We start from the raw sequence: 21,578 nt of genomic DNA, 5'->3' as shown, positions 1-21,578 counted from the left end.
AAAGAGGCATTCCAAAAATGTTTTTGGACAATGGCAGGATCGTTGAGCAGACAACACTCGTTTGGTCTTAAAGGAGTCATTCACTGTGAGTAACCTTTAAGATTGGTATTGTAACATCAGTTTTATAAAGAGTTCTATTATACAAGCATGTTTTTTATTTCCCTTTTGAAAAATGATGTTGGCCAGAGACTGGCTAAGCTAGTGAGAACTGGTGGGGGAATTTAACAAAGGCTGTTATTATATTTGGAGACAGATTCTTCTGAGTTCCAATTTCAAATGACTCACTGTTGTAATCTGTTTGACTTCAAACCACTTGAGAATCCCAGGAAAGGTATATGCAGTCGTATACGTCGTCCTTTCAATCCACATGGTCTGGTGTAAGGAAAGAAAATGTGAAATCTTGTTCCCAGGCAAAAGAGCAAAACTCCCTGGCTTAGTTAAATGAGATTCTATTCCCAAATGCCTCCTTAATAAATGGGACAAATATTCCCATAAAATTTAAGGATGTGGGGTGTTTAAAGCTGAAAGGGACCATCTACTCAAACCCTCTCACTCTCTACAGATGGAAAACTTGAGGTCTAGGGAGGTGGGACTTGCCAAAGGCCATGTTAACAGCAGGCCCAGGAGCAGAGCCAGTTTCTGGACTCTTGTCCAGAGCTTTCCATCAAGATGACAGACTGCTGTCTAGGTAATAACCACAAGGAGCCTCTACTGCTAGGGCTGCCAGCAGTTCTGCTGTATAGGCTGGTTGGGTATAAGGCCTCCATTTTAGATGTCAATTTTACCTTGTCTTAGAGGGTGAAAGGGGCAGACTCACAGCAAATTCATTGTCTGGATCCTTTTCTCCTTTCCGGAATGGCCGGGAATATTTGAACTGCTGCACTTCATTGGCTCTGTAGTAGCTAGGGAAGGACAAAGCAACAATGCTGTTATTTCCTCGCAGAGTAAGCCCTCCCTCTTCTGATTTCATCTTCCACATTCTGAATTTTGCCCATTAAGCTATCGTAAAACTGACATAGTCTTCACGTTGGAAGTCTGAGGCACTGTACAATTTGATTGTATTTCACATTTTAAACATTCCTGACTTACAATGGTACATGTATTTATGTCTACACGTGTGATCTCATTATAGAGCTTTATATCAGTTCTATCAACCCTGCTAGCTTCCTAGCTTCTCAAGAGAAGGGATCATGCCACTGGGGGCCTCACCAGCCAACGGGAGGTCAGCCACTATTCAGTGAATGCTTCCCAGTGGAATTAGGAGCCGGAGGGCCAGACACCTAGGACTGAAATTCCTGATATCCCTCTACCTAAAAATAAAAAAATAAAATAAATAAAAAATCCCTTTGAGTCACCAAGCTCTTATGTCACTCAAAATGGGATAAATAGTAGGTCTTGCAAATTGTAATGCATTTAAGGTTTTGCTAATGATGTTCTCCTGGATGAACAGTGTGAGGGAGACAAACGTTTTAAAAAGAAACCACTTACTTTAAGATCTGCTCAGGAACTGGCTTGTCTTTGTAGCTGGGCGGCAGGCTCATCACTGGCTTTACGGTAAAACACTGCATGTCTGAGGAGATTGTTAAGGAAGGGACAGGGCTGGGGCTGTAATGGCTTTGCAAGCAGAGAGCACCACCTGTTTCTCCTGCTTCACAGACAGAAATGGCACTTTTACCAATCATTTCTTTTCATCCCAACGCTGACCGCACTGCAAATGCTGTTCCCTTATGAATTACCAAAATGCCTTATTAATTAATTCCAGGACATTTTTGACTAAGTATGCCCAGTTGTTTTCTGAATCTCTATAACCCAAAAAAGAAATGATTTTGGAGGACCCTTCTTCTCTAAGCCTCTACTGGCTGTTAACAGGTCACTACTACTCCTCACTTTAGAGGTGCTTTTTTATTGATCTGTAGTTGTTTCTCTATAGGTATCTATCAATCTCTATCTATACGAAGTTCAAATTTACTGAATTTTTACTATGTGCTTGGCAGTGTTCCAAGTGTTTTATATATATTTACTCACCTAATCTTTACAACAATTCTAGGAGGAAGAATTATCATCATTTCCGTTTTATAGATGAGAAAAGCGAGGCACAAAGAAATTAAGAAATTTGTCGAAAGTTACACAGCAAGCGGCAGAAATGGAACTCTTTATCCAGGGAGTCAGGCTCCACAGCCTTGCAACAATGGCTGTTTGTCTTCTATCTACCTCTCTTAGAATACCATTCAATTTCATAAGGTCTTTATGTTAGCATAAAACACATTAGAAAGTTTTAAAAATAACTTTCTAATGAAGCCATTAGTGTTAGTTTTCTTTTTTTAAGCATGTAATTGATGTTTCAATAAATCATTATATACTACAAAAAAGTGCTATGTATCTTTATCCAGAATCCAGAACAAGAAGTCTATGTGTTCCTCAAGCTCCCCATATGACTACAAAATATACCCTTTCATATTCAGGATTTGCTTATCATCTCTTGCCTATTATTACAGTGAAACCTGTGAGCTTGGGACTCGACAGGTCTGCCTTGTTTTCCTGAGCCTCGTCAGTTTCCTGTCTTTGGCAGGGTGCAGTCTTACCACTTTTCTATCGCTCTCTACTCGTGGAAAATATTTGTGTTTTTCTTCTCGGACAGGTTTCCGCCTTACACAGGTTCCATCTTTCAAAGGTTTTACTGTACTTCGTAACCACCAGCTAAGGACATCAGGGTTCAAAGATTTAACATAAAATGGATGGTACACTGAGTCAGAGTGGTTACATGAGTGATCTGAGGACACAGGACGTATCTGCATGCAGAAAAGGGACTGTACTCCTTAGCTTCTCTGGTTTGGCTGGTGCTCTACCAGGTTCCAGACCTCAGGCCATGTTTCCCCTTGGCAAGGATACACTGTTTTGGGGAGGACTTGATGTCATCTCCAGGGGGCGTGGTGCTGGTCATCTTCTCGGCACTGGGGAACTGGGTCAGTAACCTCAGGCTGAAGTCTTCTCGTCTCTCATACTCCTTCCCCCGGTAGATGAAGATTTTATTCTGCAGGTCACAGACAGAAAGTGTAACAGTTAAATATGAAGAGGGAAGGGGCAACTGGAGACCTTGGTCCTGAGGAAGCCACTTCTCCCCAGTCCAAGTTTAATCCACCAACAAGTCTCACTGAGTATCTACCACCTGCCCAGCAACAACTATCATACCTGATCCTTGACAAGGGCTTGTGGTTTATTTGTGGAGTTAAGTCATAGACTTATAAAATACCTATAACAGGCTACTCACAGTGTGGTCTGTGGACCACAGCCAGTCTGCAAATGGCCTGTACTGATCTGCAAGGAAATCAACTACATCTCTGGGCATGCATTTAATTCATGCTGATATTTTTTTCATAGTGAGACTTTCTCGATGAGAAGGCAGGACATTAATTTATGTTTGGGTACAAGCTCCTCATCTCATTATGATCCAGTTTATGGACCAGCACTTGGAATGGCACTGTCTTAGAGAGCATGATACTAAGAACAGAATCCATGTGTCTTCAGACATAGCGATATAGTAACGGCATGGCACGGCACAGGTAGCCAATAGTTTACAGCAATCCGTAGCTAATCCTGAAAATCACTGTGAATGGTATCAGTTTAAAAGAAAATAACTACATTAAATACAATTTCCTTCATTCCAAAATGCAGCATTTTCTCTTGAATAAAATTGGATTTCTTTTTTTCTTTTAACAAATGGCGTTGAAGAAATTTCCCAGGCCCCAGGCATGGGAGTAGTTTGTCTCATAGTGGCTGTCGCCTGTGCAAGTACAAACTTAGCCCTGTTCTGAAGGCATCTGCTCATCTGATTGTCACTGTAGATGACCAGTTTGTACTGACAGCCTCACACGTTCATTTTTAAATTATACATATGTGTTCTTATATGTTTTTAAAAATCACTTATCCAAGAAAAATCACTTGTCCATTCATATCACAAATATTTATTGATAAGGAGTATTGAGTTTCTGTTTAGGGTAAAGAAAAACATTTGAAAATGGATAGTGGTGACGGTTGTACAACATGATGAATGTAATAAACATCACTGATTTGCACACTTCAAAACTGTTAAAATGGCAAATGTTTTGTTATATATATTTTACCACGATAAAATCTTATTAAATTTTTTTTTTTTTTTTTTTTTACCAAATAGTAGATACGCTAGACTCGAGAGATACCCTGCTCTCAAAAATCTTACTTTTTAGTGGAAGGAAATAAAAAACAAGTAAACACATACATAAACTTGATAATTTTAGATAGCATAAGCTCTGAGAGGACAAAACACTAAAGGCAGTAAAAATTGCCAGATCTTTTGCAATAGATCATAAAAATTTTTCAAGCTGGGAAAGATCTATGTGACTGATTCAGGCATTATGAAATTCCATCACTGAGGCAAAACTGTGGTTGACAAGGGATCACAGTGTAATAAAACGCTAATTATATGATACAGACAATAATTGTGAAAGGAATCAGAAAACAGTCAAGTATGAACTTGGCTGGAAAGAGAAGGCTTCAAGGAAGACATGGGAGTTAGGCCTAGATGGATGGACAGGACAAGGGGAGGTAAAGAAAAGGAGAGAGGACACCAGGTATGAGAAATGAAAGAAAGAATAAGGCCTACGGGCATAAAGTACAGCGTTCAGGTAGAAGAAATAAGCTTGGGCTGGTAGGAAGGGCCACAGTATGAAATGCCTTGAGAGACACTCAGAGGTTTCAAAGGCTTGGGAATCACTGGAGGTTCTGGAGTGAGGGAGAGTATGATGAAAGAAGTCCTTTAGATAACATAACATGAGAATGGAGTATACATCCGCTGAAGGGATCAGAGTCAGTTCTGAGCAGGAAAAAGAGAAGTAACCGGATTTGGTGTTTGACTGTATGTGAATGGCAAAGGAAAAGCGGAGTCAACTGATTCTGAGAATGTAGTAGGAAGGGCAATGGTGCCATTGATAGAAAGAGAGAAGAGAAGGAGACCTGGCTTGGAGGTAGGAGGAAGATAACATCATTTTATATATTCTGAGTTTTAAGAAATAGTCTATAATATGGAAGAGCATTTAGAACACAGAGTTAATTAGGATTTCATATTTTTCAGTACACTTTAACAACACGAAACATCTACAAACTACAGTTTATAAAGCTATTTATTTAATTCTCAAAACAACCCTGTGATGTGGCATTATTTATCTAACTTATGGGTAAGAAAACCAAGACTTAGTAGTTATGAGATTTAGGCAAGATCACAAAGCACTCAGCAGATGATTTACACTTCAATTCTTTCAACTTGAAAGTCTAGTGTTCTTGTTTTCACTGAACCACTGCTGTCTTCTACTTCCTTTCTGTTATTTAAGATGATACAATAGTCATATATAACAGGTAAAAAAAAAAAACAAAAACAAACAGTTGTTGCCAAGTTGATTCTGACTCATGGTGGCCCCATGTGTTTCATAGTAGAACTGTGCTCCATTGGGTTTTCAATGGCTATGATTCTTTAGAAGTAGACTGCGAGGCCTTTCTTCTGAGGTGCCTCTGGGTGAATTTAAACCACCAACCTTTCAGATAGTAGCTGAGTGCTTAACCATTTGTACCACCCAGAGATTCCTATATAAAAAGTTGTTGTTGTTTAGTGCCGTTGAGTTGATTCCAACTCATAGCGACCCCATGTGATAGGGCAGAACTGCTCCATAGGGTTTTCTAGGTTGTAATCTTTAGGAGACCAGATTGCTAGGTCTTTCTCCCACAGAGCTGGTGGGTGGGTTTGAACCACCAATCTTTCACTTACCAGCTGAGCACTTAGTCATTGTGCCACCAGGGTTCCTAAATATAACAAGTAGGGTAGGCATAATTATCATCTTAGCTTGATTAGGATACCCAGATTAATAGCAAAGCTAAGACAGAAACTTCTACAAGCCTCCTCATAGACCCTGTATTTCCCTTCTTCTATTCTCTCTCTCTAGGCCATCTCATCCACAGCCATAGTTTTAAGTACATGTAAAGTCACTAATTTCTAACCCCAGCCTAGAACTTTCCTTTGAGTTCCAGACCCACATTATCAAATTGCTTACTAACATCTTTTGGATGTTCCAAATTTACCTCACACTGAGTATGTCCAAAGCCAGACTTTTATAAACAACTAAAAAAGATCTCAAAGGCCCTGTGTAATCTGGTCCCATTACTTCTCTGATCCCCATTCTCCTACATGCCTTCTTGTTCATCCTTCTCTAGCTTCACGGCCTCTGAATCTCTTGATCTCACTATCTGATACCCTCATTGTCCTCTAGATAGCTAATGGGTTGTTTTCTCTTTTTTTAGACTTTTGCTCAATTGTCACTTTCTCATTGAAGTCTTTCCTGTTTGTTCTTTTTAAAATTGTTACTCTATTTCCCACCTCTGCCTATCTTTCCTGATTCATTTTTCTCCACAATACTTACTGAGTGTCTACATTAAATGAGGTACTGTTCTATGCCATCTGATATACTATTTTACTTTTTTTTTTGGTAATCTGAACTAGCTACTTTTTATCTAGCCCTCCAAGTTAGAATATAAGCTCCATAATTTTAAGGACATTGGTTCATTGGTTTGTTTTGAACTCTGCCTCCAGTACAGCACACACAGTAATAGGATCTCAGTAAATACTTATTCAGTGAATGGATTCATTCTCTCCTCCATGGCGCTGTCCTTTCCCAGTACTGTTGTCTTAGTGACGGAGCCCCTGGCCCTCCAATTACACAGGCCAGGAACCTAGGAATCATTCATGACCCCTCCTTCTTCCTCTCCCAGTTATCCAATCGATCATCAAATGCTGTTGACTTAATCACTCTAATCTTTCCACTTATGTCTAAAGCCACCACTAGTCCAGCTGTCATTTCTTACCCAGATACCTGCAGCAGTCTCTTAGTAGTCTATCTATACACACTTCCCATCCATCCTCCATACCAAAGTCAGACGATCTTCCCAGCAGGCTCCGCACTGCTCTCAGGATGCAGACAAGACAGCCCAGCTCTCTCTCTTCCAGCTGCTCTGGCCTGCTTTCATTTCCAGGCATTTGCCATGCTTTTGCATGCTGTTTCTTCTGCCTGGAATACTCTCTCCTGTCCACTTTACCTCAACTCTCAGCTCACTTTTCAGACTGCAGCTGAAGTATAAAGTTCCTAGAAGTCTTTCATAACTTTTTTTTTTAAAGCAACGAAGGTATAAGTTGCATACAGTAAAATTTACCTTGTTTAGTGTATGTTTTTAGGAGTTTCAACAAATGTAACCATGACTACAATCAAGATACAGAATAGTTTCATCACTGCCAAAAATTTCCCCATGCCCTTTTGTAGCCCAACCTGTCCCCCATTCCCAGACAACCACTTATCTATTTTCTGTCTTTATAGTGTTGCCTTGGCAAGAATGTCATATAAATAAAATTACAGAATGTGTAACCTTCTAACTTCTTTCACTTAGCATAATGCATTTGAGAGTCATCCATATGGGTGTATATCAGGAGTTCACAGCTTATTATTACTGAGTAGTATTCTGTGGATATACCACAGTTTATTTATACTTCATGATGTACGTCCGAAAAATGAGCCACTGAAAAGCCTATGGAGCACATTTCTACTCTGACACACCTGGGGTCACCGTGAGTTGGAATCAACTCGATGGCAACTGTTTTTTGTTGTTTTTTTTTTTTAAATTTACTTTTCACCAGTTGGGGGACATTTAGGTTATATGCAGTCTTTGGTGACTATGAATAAAGCTGCTATAAACATTCACATACAAGAAGTTTTTGTGTGAACCATAGTTTTTTATTTCACTTGGGCAAATACTGCCTAATTATAGACTCTTATAGCACCTAATGCCTTTCTTGTCACAGTTTCAATTTTACACTTGTTTATATGATTATTTCATTAACATCTCCCCCATTAGGCTGCAAAATCCATAAGGGCAGGGACTATGTTTGATTATAATTAGCACTGTATCTCTTTTTAATTTTTTTTATTGTAAAATTAATATTACATTATAGAAATTTTTAAGCAAAAAAAAAATCATCCTTCTTTTCACTGTTAAAACAAAACTACTATTACTTTAGTGAAACTCTTCTGGTCTTGTCCTTAGGATATTTGCTCTCAAATTAGCTCTGGCTGGAAACAAGATACACAACTAAATACATCAGTCCACAATTTTCCTCAGCTTGACCTGCAGCAGCAGACTAGCGGAGGGGTGGTTCTGTTGTTCCCTTTTCATCCCACCAGGGAAAAGTCATTTTATTAAAGGTCTGCCAAAGTATCAGTGGTGTCTGGGGGTGTGGGGTGAGGAGAAGGGGCGAGTCCGGCAGCACAGGAAGTGGTTTCCCTCCCAAACCTCCCACAGTGAGAACACGGGTCGGCAGCTGCTCATACACTGCTGCCCATCTGGAAAAGAGATGAATACATTTCCTCCTTAAGACAACATGGCTTAATGGCTTTGTGGACCACCCTCAGATTTCTTACCCGCAGGAAGGAAGGAAAGCCCTGTCCGTAGTAACCAACAGCAAAGTATTCAGGCTGAGGCCTCATTGCCTTAATGATGTTCTCATAAAACGAGGCTCTTTTTTTCTGAAAACCAAAAATAAGACATTCCATTGGAAGGTTACAAGGACTCTGTTGAGGAAAGAAAGGTCAGACTCTTTGCTTTGCTGTTTCCAGTGTAACATGGAAAATAAAAAGTCTTTGGAAAATGTCTTATGGGCAGATGTGTTATCCCTTCCTTGGATCAGAGGTTCTGGACCTGGGGTCCACAAAGCAACCTTGGAGGGTCTGTGAGTCCCTGAAAGCATGTGTAGAATGATGTTCATGTGTGCTCTTCTGTGCAGAGCTTTCACCAGTTTCTCCAAGGAGGTTCAGGACCCCTAAAAGGATAAGATTGGAAGCACTTTCTGAGGTTCATGGAAGGTGGCTGCCCTTAACCAGAGAAACACCGGATAAGAAAAGAACTTTCCCATTCACACGGGTGGTCTGGATTAAAGTCACTGGTTCAGCTGCAAGTGCCCAGAGGTGGTGGTGATGTTTTGTTTTTCAATATTTGGTACAAATCTGTCTTAGTCATCTAGTGCTGCTATAACAGAAATACCACAAGTGGATGGCTTCAACAAAGAGAAATTTATTCTCTCATAGTCTAGTAGGCTACAAGTCCAAACTTAGGGTGTCAACTCCAGGGGAAGCCTTTCTCTCTCTATTGGCTCCAGAGGAAGGTCCTTGTCATCAACCTTCCCCTGGACCAGGAGCTTCTCCTTGCAGGAACTCCAGGTCCAAAGCACACACTGTGCTTCTGGCACTGCTTTCCTGGTGGTATGAAGGTTCCCCATCTCTCTGCTTGCTTCTCTCTTTTATATCTCAAAAGAGATTGCACTAAATTGTAGATTAATCTTGTAGATTGAGTTTATACAACTGCCACAAATCCCATCTCATCAACATCAGAGATAGGACTTATAACGGGAAATCACATCAGATGACAAAATGTTGGACAATCATACAATACTGGGAATCATGACCTAGCCAAGTTGACAGATTTATTTCTGGGGGACACAATTCAATTCATGACATATCCCTATCTCCAATTCTTTACAAGAGGGGTGGCTTTCCAGCTAGGGCTCATAGTTAGAGCCAGCCTTGAAAGCAAGATAGGTAGACAGTACCTTGGAGGTTTTGAGGGATGCCCCTAAACCCCTCCCAAAGTCTTCTCATAATAGTTGTTGTTGTTAGGTATTGTTGAGCTGGTTCCAATTCACAGCAACCCTAGTACAACACAACAAAACACTGCCAGGTCCTCATAATCATTGTTATGCTTGAACCCACTGTTGCAGCCACTGTGTCTATCCCTCTTGTTGAGAGTCTTCCTCTTTTTCACTGTCCCTCTACTTTACCAATCATGTTGTCCTTCCCCAGGGACTGGTCTCTCCTGATAACACGTCCAAAGTATGTGAGACAAAGTCTTGCCATCCTTGCTTTAAGGAGCATTCTAGCTGTACTTCTTCCAAGGCAGATTTGTTCGTTCTTCTGGCAGTCCATGGTATATTCGGTATTATTTGCCAACACCGTAATTCAATGGCCTCGATCCTTCTTTGGTCTTCCTTATTTTCCAGCTTTCATATGCATATGAACCAACTGAAAATACAGCTTGAGTGAGGCACACCTTAGTCCTCAAGGTGACATCTTTGCTTTTTAACACTTTAAAGAGGTCTTTTGCAGCAGATGTGCCCAATGCAATATAGTCGTTTGATTCTTGACTGCTGCATTCCTGGCTGTTGATTGTGGATCCAAGCAAAATGAAATTCTTGGTAACTTCACAATGCTTAGCATGCCTATTTTACTAATCGATCTGGGTGAAGTTCATTGTCAAAATGTTTTCTTGGCAGGGACTATTTTACATTATTAACATCTCAGCTCAATTTAGTTTATGAAATTAATACGAGAATTTTTTTGTGATGGCAAGAGCTGGTACAGTGCATTGGTTATTTTCTTCAAAGTCATCTTGGCAAATATCCCCTCAAATAAATTATTACATGACAATGGGAGACCCTGACCTTTTATGACTTCTTTACTAAAAATTATCAAATGTAATATTGTGTTTTTGCCTACCAACTGGCATTTAGAAGGCCATTTTTGTTTTGTTTTTAAATAGCTGACCTGAGCCTACAGCTATGTGTAATACACAAGTTCAGGGAATTGTAAAAGGATGGTTCAGTGGAAACTGGGAGAAGGCCAAAAAAAAAAAAACCAGAATCTAGCAGAAGCATTTTACAAGACGTGCACATTGGCAGCACTCTTAGAAAAATAAACCAAGGCTCAAAGATAAGCAGTTCATTCACTTAGCAGGGCCACAAGGCTGTGGACCACAGAACAAGTAACTTTTGATGAACAGAAGATGTCAGAGAACATCTGAAATATGGACGGTGTTAACAAAAGGCAGAGTAAGTTGGAGAGGAGATGGGCCAGGAAATGGAGGGGCCACAGAGAAACAAAAGGCACAGAAAAGGAAGAAGGGCTGCAGAGAGGGATTTTGAGGATTGCTGCTGAAAGCTTCACCCAAGTCACTATTATTCTGAGGCTCAGTATTCTACCACCCCTTTGGGGAAAGCCTATTCCACAATCTTGAATCTTCTATCACGGATAATCTGGAAAAATCATGATAAGCGTTTTGGATTACATCTTTTTTTTTTTTTTTTTTTTTTTTATTTCAAGCAAGGTTTACTTTTCCATTGTAAAGAATATAGTTGGTACTAACTTGTTTAAACGTGGAAGAATATTTTCATAAGCACTAATTTTAGCAACCTTTTTAGAAGCTTAACATTCCCTCTCCCTTCCCCCCATACTGACCCAGACTCACCAGGAGATTGCCAAGGCCCTCGTAGTCAAATACTTTGCTCTCGTAAGTCTCAGCCAACTCTTTGCTCAGTTTGATTGCCTTTTCCCACATCTTCAGAAAAAGAAAAGTAGGGTTAGAAGTGGAGAACAAAGCAGCCATTGATCCAGCTGCAAAATCCATTTGAGAGAATCACTGGGAATGAGTAAGTAGTCAGGTGGGTCGAGTTTCTGCGGATGTTCCTGGCTTGTTACATTCATGAATCAACGAAACCTTTTTTCTGACAACATAAAGCCACCACATCTGGGCTGTTTTACCAGGGAGCAATTTCCTGGAATTGTGTCTTCAAGAACATAAAGAACACTATGTGTCCCAAAACAATGCAATGTTGAGTTTAGAGGCAATGCACTAAAGACAACTGAATGTGGAGTAGAACCAGTTCTAAAGCCTAGGTCCACAGAGGGCGAGAATGTCTTACTGGAGGGAAAGGAACTTGGTATGGGACTCTGGTTCTGAGATGTGTGTGTTGTTTGGGGAGATGGAAGAAGAGGCTAACCCTACTGTTACGTTTTCCATATATGGTATTGTTTCCTATTTCTACCTAAACTCTTGTAGGTTCACTAAGCTCTCTTAGTGAAACAATTTTAGGAAAGGCCTGATAGCATTTATGGCCATGTAAGTTATAGCCTAATGCACATATCTGGTGCCTGAGGCTAGTATCCCAGACTGAGCTCTCTAGTCATTTTAGTATTTCATAAAATGTCTCTTAAACCAGTTGTCGTTTAAGTTGATTCCGACTCATGGTGACCCCATGTGTGTCAGAGTCGAACTGTGCTCCACAGGACTTTCAGTGGCTAATTTTTCAGAAGTAGATCACCAGGACTTTCTTCTGAGGCACCTCTGGGTGGATTGAACCTCCAACCTTTTGGTTAGCAGTCAGAGGTGTTAACCGTTTGCACCACCCAGGGACTCCAAAATGTCTGTTACATAGGTATTATTAAAAATGCAGCATCTGGTAATTTCCTATTTCATTCTTGTTAATAAGGTGCTATGTTCCATTGTTACTGGTTGCTGAAAGGAAAGTATGTGCAGTCCACATGCAATTATGAAACATTTTTAAATTGACAATCTTTTGCAATCATTATTTGATAATATTCCCCTTCTTAAATTTCAGGGCTTTGATCACTAAACTTTAATAAAGGCTCTAAGATGTACCATATGAAAACCAATCCAGATGAGCTGGGTGAGGTGGAGGAAGCTAGACAGCAGGATCGTTGTAATCAAGTGAAGTAGCCCTCCTGAGTTCCCTCCTCTTGCTCACCAAATGCTAAGTTATATAAGAGAACTAGGAGACAGTCTACCCTTTCGGCTGGAAATGCTTTCTCCAGGTGACCAGAGACCCCACAACTTCCTGGTCCAGTTCATGTGTTTATTTTACCTTCTGGCAAGGTAATTTTGGCATTTAGGTTGCTTGTTATCTACAGTCTATGGTGTCAGTCAGGTAGTGGCTTGGGTATAGGGTGTGGACCAGGTGCTAACCACAATCTCTTGAGGATGCACGGAAGATTATGATACCAGCTCCTGGTCTCCAGTAATATTTAAAAGGTAAAATTATGGTTCTTGAAAGTGGGGCTCTGAGCTCCCCATTCTATTCTCCCTTAGGCTAAGTGTCCCCAAAGTATCTGATCTTTATTACCTTCCATACCTTAATTTATCTATTCATTTTCTCTCCCATCAAAGGTTCAGAATTCAAAGACACACAAGGGAATAATAAAAAAATAAGTCATTTTCCTCTTTCCTCAGTACAAAAACAAACAACCCAACACTCACTTTGCCTCTGTCAAAATATGCTATGATTTCTTGATACAGCTTCTCTTTAAGCTCTTGCTGGGTATAAACATAGTAACTGTCCCTCTGAAGCAAATGGGGTACACAGGGTTTGTCCGACCACTAAAAAAACAAACAAAAGCAAAAGGAGATACAGTAATATAACAAACATTTGGCCAAAAGAGATCAGGGAAATATTTATATATATCTTTGACTCATTCATTTTTTATTTTATTAAACACAAAAATCACACACACACACCTGCTCCAAAAAAAGTGTCAAACCTAATGGAGAAACGCTAGAGGCATTCCCATGAAAATCAACCAAATGACTATTATATTGAAGGTATTATTAACACTATCAGATAAAAGAAATTAGAAATACAAAAATGAAAAGCAGGGGGTAAAACTCTTATTATCTGCAACTAATATGATTATATTTCTTGTTATCCAAGGGAGTTAAATGAAAATCTACTACAAACAGAAAGATAAGTTAGGTAGAGGGATAAAAAAAGTCAATATACTTAGAAATAAATAGTTTTCTGATAGATAGGAAAAAATCATACACAGATGACAGGAAAAATAAGATCCCAACAAAAATAAATCCAAAAACATAAAATATTTAAGTTAATATAATAAGGAATAAGCAAGACTCATACACGGAAAACTTTAAAACACCTTGAAGGGCACAAAAGCAGACTTGAACAAATGTAAAGTCATGCCATGATTTTGGATAAGAAAACTATTTCATAACATGAAAATTTTCACTAAATCAATTTTAAAATTTCATGATTACAAAGTTCATATAAAAAAAAGAAACAAAAAAAATATGTGGGAATACCTGAAAAACTAGAGTAATGAGGAGTAAGTATCAAATCATAAAACATACTATAAAAAATTAATAATTCCAACAATGTGGTACTAGTACATGAATAAATAAAGACCCATGCAATAGCATATAAAATCTAGAAATAGAATCCCCTCAAATACAGGAATTTAGTACATGATAAAGAAGATATCTCATGCCACTGAGTAGCTATCTGGGGGAAAAAGGTAGATCCATACCTCATACCTTACACCAGGATAGGAGAGTTTAATTCTCTGAGCAGTTCAAGTAAAAAAAGACCTCTAATTACCGGCACTGGGGTCTCTTTCAGATCATCTTATAGTGAAATTCACAGTCAACAGGTCCTATCCCTCTCCGTCCCCCAAATACAGTAAGCTTTTTAGCACCCCAATCTTGAATATGAATTGTGAGTGTATTGTGAGTGCTTCTGGGAAGCATTCAGGAAGAAGACTCTTGTTTTTATTTATAAGATTTAGGACAATTTATGTGTACAGTCATGAGCTGCGTAACATCTATTCGGGCAACATCCAACTGCATACACGTCCGTGGTCTCATAAGGTTATAATAGAGTTCAGAAATCTTGATCGGAGGATGAGATATATCGGATGTAACCAGACACAGCAAACGTAATAGCTTTCTGCGCACAACGCATGGATAGACTAAGGACAAGTTTTGGAAAGAGGATCCACAATTCTTGCTCGTGGAGAATGTAAAGGGATAAATGATAGAGGGGAATCAAGGATAACTCCAAGGTATTTGCCTGAGCAACTGTATAGATGGTGGTGCCATTTAGTGAAACAGAAAGAATAGGGAGGTAGAGAATGGGTTTGGGGAGAGGGAGAAGGGTGGGAAATACAGGTTTCTGTTACTGACATGTTAAATTTGAGCTGTCTAATAGATATCCAGTGATCGATGTCAAAAAGCAGTTTATACTGAATCTAAAGTTAGAGATTGGTTAGGGCTACAAATACTTATTTGGGATTTGTACCCTATAGGAGTATTTATAGCCAAAGAACAAGATAATTTTACTTAGGGAGTGAGTATAAATAGGGAAGTACTTCTGTGGTACTATATTCATTTACAACAAATTTCTCTGCATTTTTACAAATTTTGTTTCATTTATTAATCTGTTAGTTTATTTCTTCAATTAGAGTGTAAATTACTGGAGGCATGTAACTTGTGCTCTGCTTCCAAAGTTTCCTTAAATACACGATAACTGACATTTTTCCAACCTTCATCTGAAAACTAGCCGTGTCTATTTAGAAGGTATAAAAATATCCTTGGATAAAAGGATCTCCCTTGACTAAGGATCTTTCTTGTCAAAATCATAAAGTGTATAGGATTTAGTTCCAAAGGAATCAACAGTTGACATACGGCACATTGTTCTTCACGCTGTTGAAATCAACACCCTGATCCACTTACCTGTAGAAGCTCAGCATGTAAGAGAAGCGTGTAAGCAGCTTCTGTGTAGTTCTCACAGTCTCGATGTAAATCCCGAAGCTTGTACAAATATCTATTGAGAAGCGGACAAAGGAGGCAATTTCAGTGCTGGGGAGTTGGATCTAGCATTCAGCTCACTGTACAACCAGGCCCTGAACTGCATCAACACTTCCTGTTTCTTTAGTATGGTGTGTTGTCTCCTGCCTCTGGGTCTTTCATACTCCATCTATTCCTACTTTCTACACTTCCTTTAAGGAAGGGTTTAAATTTATTATTATTTTTTTAGCTCACAGACCCCTTTGGGAAACTAATGAAAGCTATGAAATCTCTGCCCAAGAAAATGCATACAGTTTATGTGTGTTTGTTTCATATTCAGGTAACTTACAGACCCCAGGCTAAGAATCTCAATTGAAGGCTAATTTTAATGCCTCTCTGTTGTGCAGCCTTTTCTGACTACCTTGTCCAGAAGTCTTCTATCCCTCCCCTGAACCCCAACATGATGCTACTTGAGAGCTTCCTCATACTCCTTTCTAAAGAGTTTACCCTTTGGGGGGAAAGGGTGCATATCACACACTTTTTGGCATCTCTCAAAGCAGCAAGCATGGTGTTAGGGCTGAGTATTTGTTTACCGAGAAATAAATAATGAAGCCATAGTATAAACAGAAAAAGCAGAAATTTCCTTCTGCTTACCTTATGTATATGTCCTCTCTCTTCTTCTCTTTGTAAAAATTCTACAAAAAAAAAAGAAAGTCATAAAATACCAACATAAATCAAGGATTATTGATGAGATTGCCATAAAAATGGCCAAACTACTACTTTTGTTTTTCATCTGTGCTACATTTCCAAAGAATTTATTTATTATTTCTTTTTATACCCACAAGAAAACAAAGTAATGGGTAATAAAGAAGATAAATTGAAGAATTTTTCCAGGACCATGCTTCTGATAAATGTGAGGGGAACTGCCTAAGGAAATAGATACCTGGTTCATGCTCAAATTTCCAGATACACCGTTTTCTGAGCATGGGAGTAAGGGAAACAGTAGCTTCTTAGTTTATATCAAGCAGAGGAATGCATGGTCACCTAACCCTCTGAGATCTATGGTCTCATTTAACATATGTCTAGGGAAGGCAAGATCAGAGAGTTCTAACACAGCGAGGGGTTCACCCACCAACCTTCTACTCTTAAAAAAAAAAAAAAAAAACCCAAAACAAAGTAATTGCTGTGGAGTCAACTCTGATTCTTGGCAACCCCATGTGTCAGTAGAACTGGGCTCCACAGGGTTTCAATGGCTGATTTCTTGGAAGTAGATCGCCAGGCCTTTCTTCTGAGGTGTCTCTGGGTGGGCTTGAACCTACAACCTTTTGGTTAGCAACAAAGAACATTAACCATTTACCCAGGGACTCCATCTTACACTCATGGTATAGTAATTTTGGTCTAGATGTGTTTGTGTCTAATCATTTAAGAAACGAAACATTGCAGCATACAAACAAGACTAAGAAACCAAGCTGAGGATGGCCTTCAGAAAGACAGGTGAGTCAGGAGCTTAGGCTGTGCTTTCCATCCCTGTTTCCTAATTCAACCTAAAGGTCTGTGGCTGCTGGTATCTGTGAATCCACAGCAGAGTCAGCTGTTCCAATGAGACTCGGCAGGACACAGAATCCATAAAGGTGACCCCAGGGTACCTTCGTGTCTACGGATCTGCCTAGAGCTGAGCTGTGAGTCTCGGGGTAGCCTGGCGGTACTCTCTTGCCATCCCAGGGGCTTGGGACACATACCAGCACATTGACAGTACAGCTCATGCGGTTTTCCTTGCTCTCGTCATGCATGACAATGGTTCTGTAGTCCAGCAGATTCTCCAAGAGGCTGCTAACCAGGAGAGCAAAGACTTCTCCAGAGCTGGAGAGGTATTTATGTTTCCGGCAATGTTCCAGGAGCCTGGAGGGGGGGAAGTAGAGATAGACTCCTATGTTCCGTGTTGTCATTCTAGCATCACCAATGAGCACTGACTAAGGTTCCAGCAGCAAATGGAACCAAATTAGATGCCACAGGATGTCATTAAACTGATACACACCCTTCATGTCCTGTCCCATACCAGTACTTATGCTACACCTCTCTGTTTACTCATGTTCTACATTTTCTTTAAGGTTTAGTTCAAGTCCCACCATCACCCATAATTCCAGCCTATAATGCCCTTCTTTGAACTTCTGTTTCTGTTCTCAGTCAATATCACAGAAATGAGAGCCTTTGCTCAAGAAGTTTGTGTATGTTATCTGCTCACTCTAGTCAAGTCGTAAGAGACCATATTTTTTTTATGTCTTTCTTCTCCCTAAAGCCTGGCATTTATGCCCAGCCTAAAGGAACCTACAGTATACATCAGTACATGTGGCTCTGCACTTCAGGTGAAAGCATTATTTTCAGATAAAAATGCAGTTGTTAATAAACGGACTGAAGCTAAACTTTTGGTCTAAATCTTTCCCTTTTGACTCATACAGAGGAAAGCTCTTCTACTCCTTAGATTAAGATAATTAGAAGAAAACTTAGAGAAAGGGAGAGGAAAAAAAGAAAGAAATGGATCCAAAGAATTAGTCCAGACTCTAGGATTATTCTTGGGCATTGGAGATTTATCTGTTCAAATTTTTCTGGAGATAGTGATCCAGGAAGAAGGAAGAAAACAAAATAGGATCTTCAAGCAAAAAACAAAAACTAGTGGTAGGATTAAAAAAAAATAGGTTTATCACTTATAAATGTTGTGTTTTTACGTACGTATAATTTCTCCATTTAATTCCTTTATGAAATCGTAATTGTGAAAGCTATACATTTTCTCAACTTTGGAGCTCAAATAGGCAAACCTAATGGGAACAGGATAAGAAGAGCAACAAAAGGGCTTCTCATCATTAAAAACAAATTAAGAAAAATTTCTGGTTCTTTAAAATACAAACTATTCATCAATTTGATTCAATTTTTGAGCATTCGTGGTGGTTCTTTAGGGACTCTTAAAAAAATCTTGTGCCTGTCCTCAAGCAGTCCAGCCACATGGAACGGGTGAATAACAACTCTAGGCAAGTCTCCAGTAGGTGACACTGCTGGACAACACCACAGAAGTTCAGAGAACACAAGGAATCAATAGTCTAGAGTAGTCACAACCCTGACCTTGTAAAGAAAAATAATAATACCAACCATACACAGTAGAGCAGCCAACATCTATTAAGGATAAACTGTAACAGGTACTATATTAATGCATAATCTCATTTAATTCTTACAACAATACCAAAATAAAGATACTATTATTATAAACAAACAAAAAATAAATGAATAAAACAAAAAATGAGGTGCTGGAGCGGTTAAAATAGTTGCCCAAAGTCAAACATCTAGTATGTGGAGAAAAGAGGACTGGAAGCTCAATCTAACTCCAACATCTAAAGTGTTTTTAACCGCTCTGTTAAGACTACTATTCCACATGTGCAAAGGAGAATTAAGAGGGCAAGAGGGTGTTCAGTAAGTGTCTGTGGAGGTGAAGGGTAGGGATAACATGAGCACAAAGGAATGAAATGCAGAATCTGAGGACGGGGCAGTGAGAAGACTAAGCTGGCTGGAGGTACAACTGGTTTGTTCTTAGGGATCCTTTATAGGGCAGAAGGTTTTCTTTAAATGTAAAATGGACCTTGAAATGTCTTTTCCTCCTCCTTTAAAGTGTTGTTTCAAAGCCATAATTAGATGTGTTAGCACTTTTGTTGTAGTTCAGAAATCCAAACGCTGGGCAGAATGCCACGTCCCCTCTCCTCCATCTGGTCTGTTCTCTAGGGCCAGACTTGCTTGGAAAATATGGACACTTGATTCACATCAGATAAACAAATGTCCACAGTGGATGGTGGCAATTCCAGTAAGCCCACCAAGGACCATTTGTGGTAAGGACACCAGTGATTCTGACTACTTGGTAAAAGCAACAGACACCTTATGTTTCTCTATTACTAAATCATGCAGTCAACTTGAGATTCTTCTAAATACTAAAATACTCACAGTTTTTCCAGAAGAACTTTGTATTGTTCATCTCCTTTGCCCCCTTCTACCTCTTGGTCCAGCTTTGTAATCAATTCATTCTCAAACTGAAAGCAGAGTTAGAATTTCACAGGAGAATACGGGATTCTCAGAAGCAGACCTGTTACTTCTAGATTCGAACCAAACCCCTCTATTAAATTGCGAACTGTTTCCAACAAACAGAAAGGAAGATCATACTTCACGTCATTTATTAATAGTGCCCCAAGGACCTATAGAATTTTTTAAAGGAGTTTTATGTTCTTTGTCCTTTGCTTTATATTTGTCAAAGAAAAAATTATCCAAAACACTATTTCTGTATTTTTTCTGTTGCAACTATGCATATAAAAATACCTTAATGATTCTAATTTTCCATCTTATTTTTGTTTCTTGTCTTAGTCTTGGCAATGGGATTGCTTTTGCCAAGCTTCATATCCACAAAATCTTCCTTTCAATAGTATTGCACTTTGTGGATAAGTAAACAGAGGTATGGACAAGACACAGCAGGCAAACTGGGTTCTCAAAGCTAGACAATGACAAATTAGACCTTAACTCACTGCATCCTTCCCTCAGCTGTGCTGCCACAGACAGGATTTTTCCTCAGTCCACTGCATGATTCTCTCAGCTATACTGCAGTGAATAGGATTAAAATGCATGAAATCAGCTTTTAATTATCCAGACAGTGTTGTTTTAGAAAAGAAATGTAGAAAAATAAACAAATCTCTTCCGGGTCCTGGGTCGGCAAATCTGAGTATATTTCTAATTGTTTTAAAAAACAAAATATAAAATGAGTTCTTGGATTACCTTTTGATTTGTACTATTTGTATTATTACTTGACCTGTATTATTCAAGCTACTGCTTCCACATGAGAAAGACTATAAATAAGAGTGAACAATATATGCATTAATCAGATTACAGGGTCTACCATTCCTTACCATATGGAAATTGCCATTTCCACTGAAATTGAACTCACACTGCATCATATCAAAGAAAATGGGGATTGTGGCTTTTCGGAGCTCTACTTCGGGGGTCAGAGTGACCTCCAGAATGGGACCCACCATGGATGGGATGAATTTGATTTTGTGGGGACCTGAAATGAAAGTAAATGAGGATATTAAAAAATAATTTCACTGAAAATTGTTACAATCTTCCTCCCACAGGGACCATAAGAAAAGAAAAAGTTCAGGTGTATACATCAGCTCAATTCAGACATCAGTGACTAACTAGTGTATTCTGATAACATGTGAGTGCCATAATAAGAAACAGCTCATTGCAAATGTCCCCACTGAGATGAGAGTATGAAACCTACAAATTAATTTTAGAAATACTGTATTTTCACACCCAGGCATGTAGAAAAATAAATCCCAGGGTTATTTAAATTGAAATAAAAAGGAATTTGTTGTGGGTTGTTTGTTACACAAGAGTTGTACTCGGGCCTGTTCAAGGTTATACACTCACCCAGGTTATACCACATGTCCCGGATTCTAAAGCCGATTTCCTTTCTCATGTCCCCGTATCTAGGAAGAAGATCATAAAACAAGAGAAAGATGTGCAGTGGAAACAAGAACATACGATAAAACAATGAGGTGACTTTAAAAAAAAGCCTGTGCTCCTCTAGGTCACATTTAAGGCTTATAGACGACTCCAGATTTTGAGGCAAGGTCACTGTAAGAGATGAGGTAACTGCCTAAGCTAGTCCCGAAAGAGAACTGAGTCACAATAGAAGAGACAAGGCTTTAATAGCAAGGAACCCTGGTGGCACAGTGGTTAAAGCACTCGGTTGCTAACTGAAAGGTCAGTGGTTCAAACCCACCAGCTGCTCTGCGGGAGAAAGATGTGGCAGTCTGCTTCCGTAAAGATTTATAGCCTTGGAAACCTTACGGGAAAGTTCTACTCTGTCCTAAGAAATCAATTTGATGGCAGTAGGTTTTTAATAGCGGGAGGGGGGTGTAAAAGCAAATTCCAAAAAATAACTGAGAAAATGAGATTAACGCAAACTTACTGAAGGGAGAAGAGTGAGAAACACTTCTAATTTGCTGTTAAGTAAAAACTAATGAGAAGAAAGATGAATGAGATATGATTTATATAGCAAC

At 39.2% G+C, this 21,578-nt stretch overlaps 1 protein-coding gene across 1 annotated transcript in view; it reads right to left on the bottom strand.

Moving 5' to 3' along the window:
* DOCK5 (dedicator of cytokinesis 5) overlaps nucleotides 1-21,578 on the bottom strand; it is a 218,797-nt gene that overhangs the window by 25,095 nt on the left and 172,124 nt on the right. The window contains exons 27-39 of the mRNA XM_023736758.1: nucleotides 20,944-21,002; nucleotides 20,421-20,575; nucleotides 19,471-19,556; nucleotides 17,229-17,388; nucleotides 16,144-16,184; nucleotides 15,436-15,526; nucleotides 13,171-13,290; nucleotides 11,365-11,454; nucleotides 8,490-8,594; nucleotides 2,890-3,031; nucleotides 1,489-1,570; nucleotides 818-902; nucleotides 252-372 (exon numbers count right to left, since the gene is read on the bottom strand). Of these exons, the coding sequence (XP_023592526.1) occupies nucleotides 252-372; nucleotides 818-902; nucleotides 1,489-1,570; nucleotides 2,890-3,031; nucleotides 8,490-8,594; nucleotides 11,365-11,454; nucleotides 13,171-13,290; nucleotides 15,436-15,526; nucleotides 16,144-16,184; nucleotides 17,229-17,388; nucleotides 19,471-19,556; nucleotides 20,421-20,575; nucleotides 20,944-21,002 (1,337 nt within the window). The remainder of the gene's footprint in view (nucleotides 1-251; nucleotides 373-817; nucleotides 903-1,488; nucleotides 1,571-2,889; nucleotides 3,032-8,489; nucleotides 8,595-11,364; nucleotides 11,455-13,170; nucleotides 13,291-15,435; nucleotides 15,527-16,143; nucleotides 16,185-17,228; nucleotides 17,389-19,470; nucleotides 19,557-20,420; nucleotides 20,576-20,943; nucleotides 21,003-21,578) is intronic.

The sequence above is a fragment of the Trichechus manatus genome, unplaced genomic scaffold, assembly GCF_000243295.1.
Source record: "Trichechus manatus latirostris isolate Lorelei unplaced genomic scaffold, TriManLat1.0 scaffold00091, whole genome shotgun sequence".
Taxonomy (NCBI): domain Eukaryota; kingdom Metazoa; phylum Chordata; class Mammalia; order Sirenia; family Trichechidae; genus Trichechus; species Trichechus manatus.
Note: the sequence above shows the minus strand (reverse complement) of the source record. Positions and strands in the feature narration are given on the sequence as shown.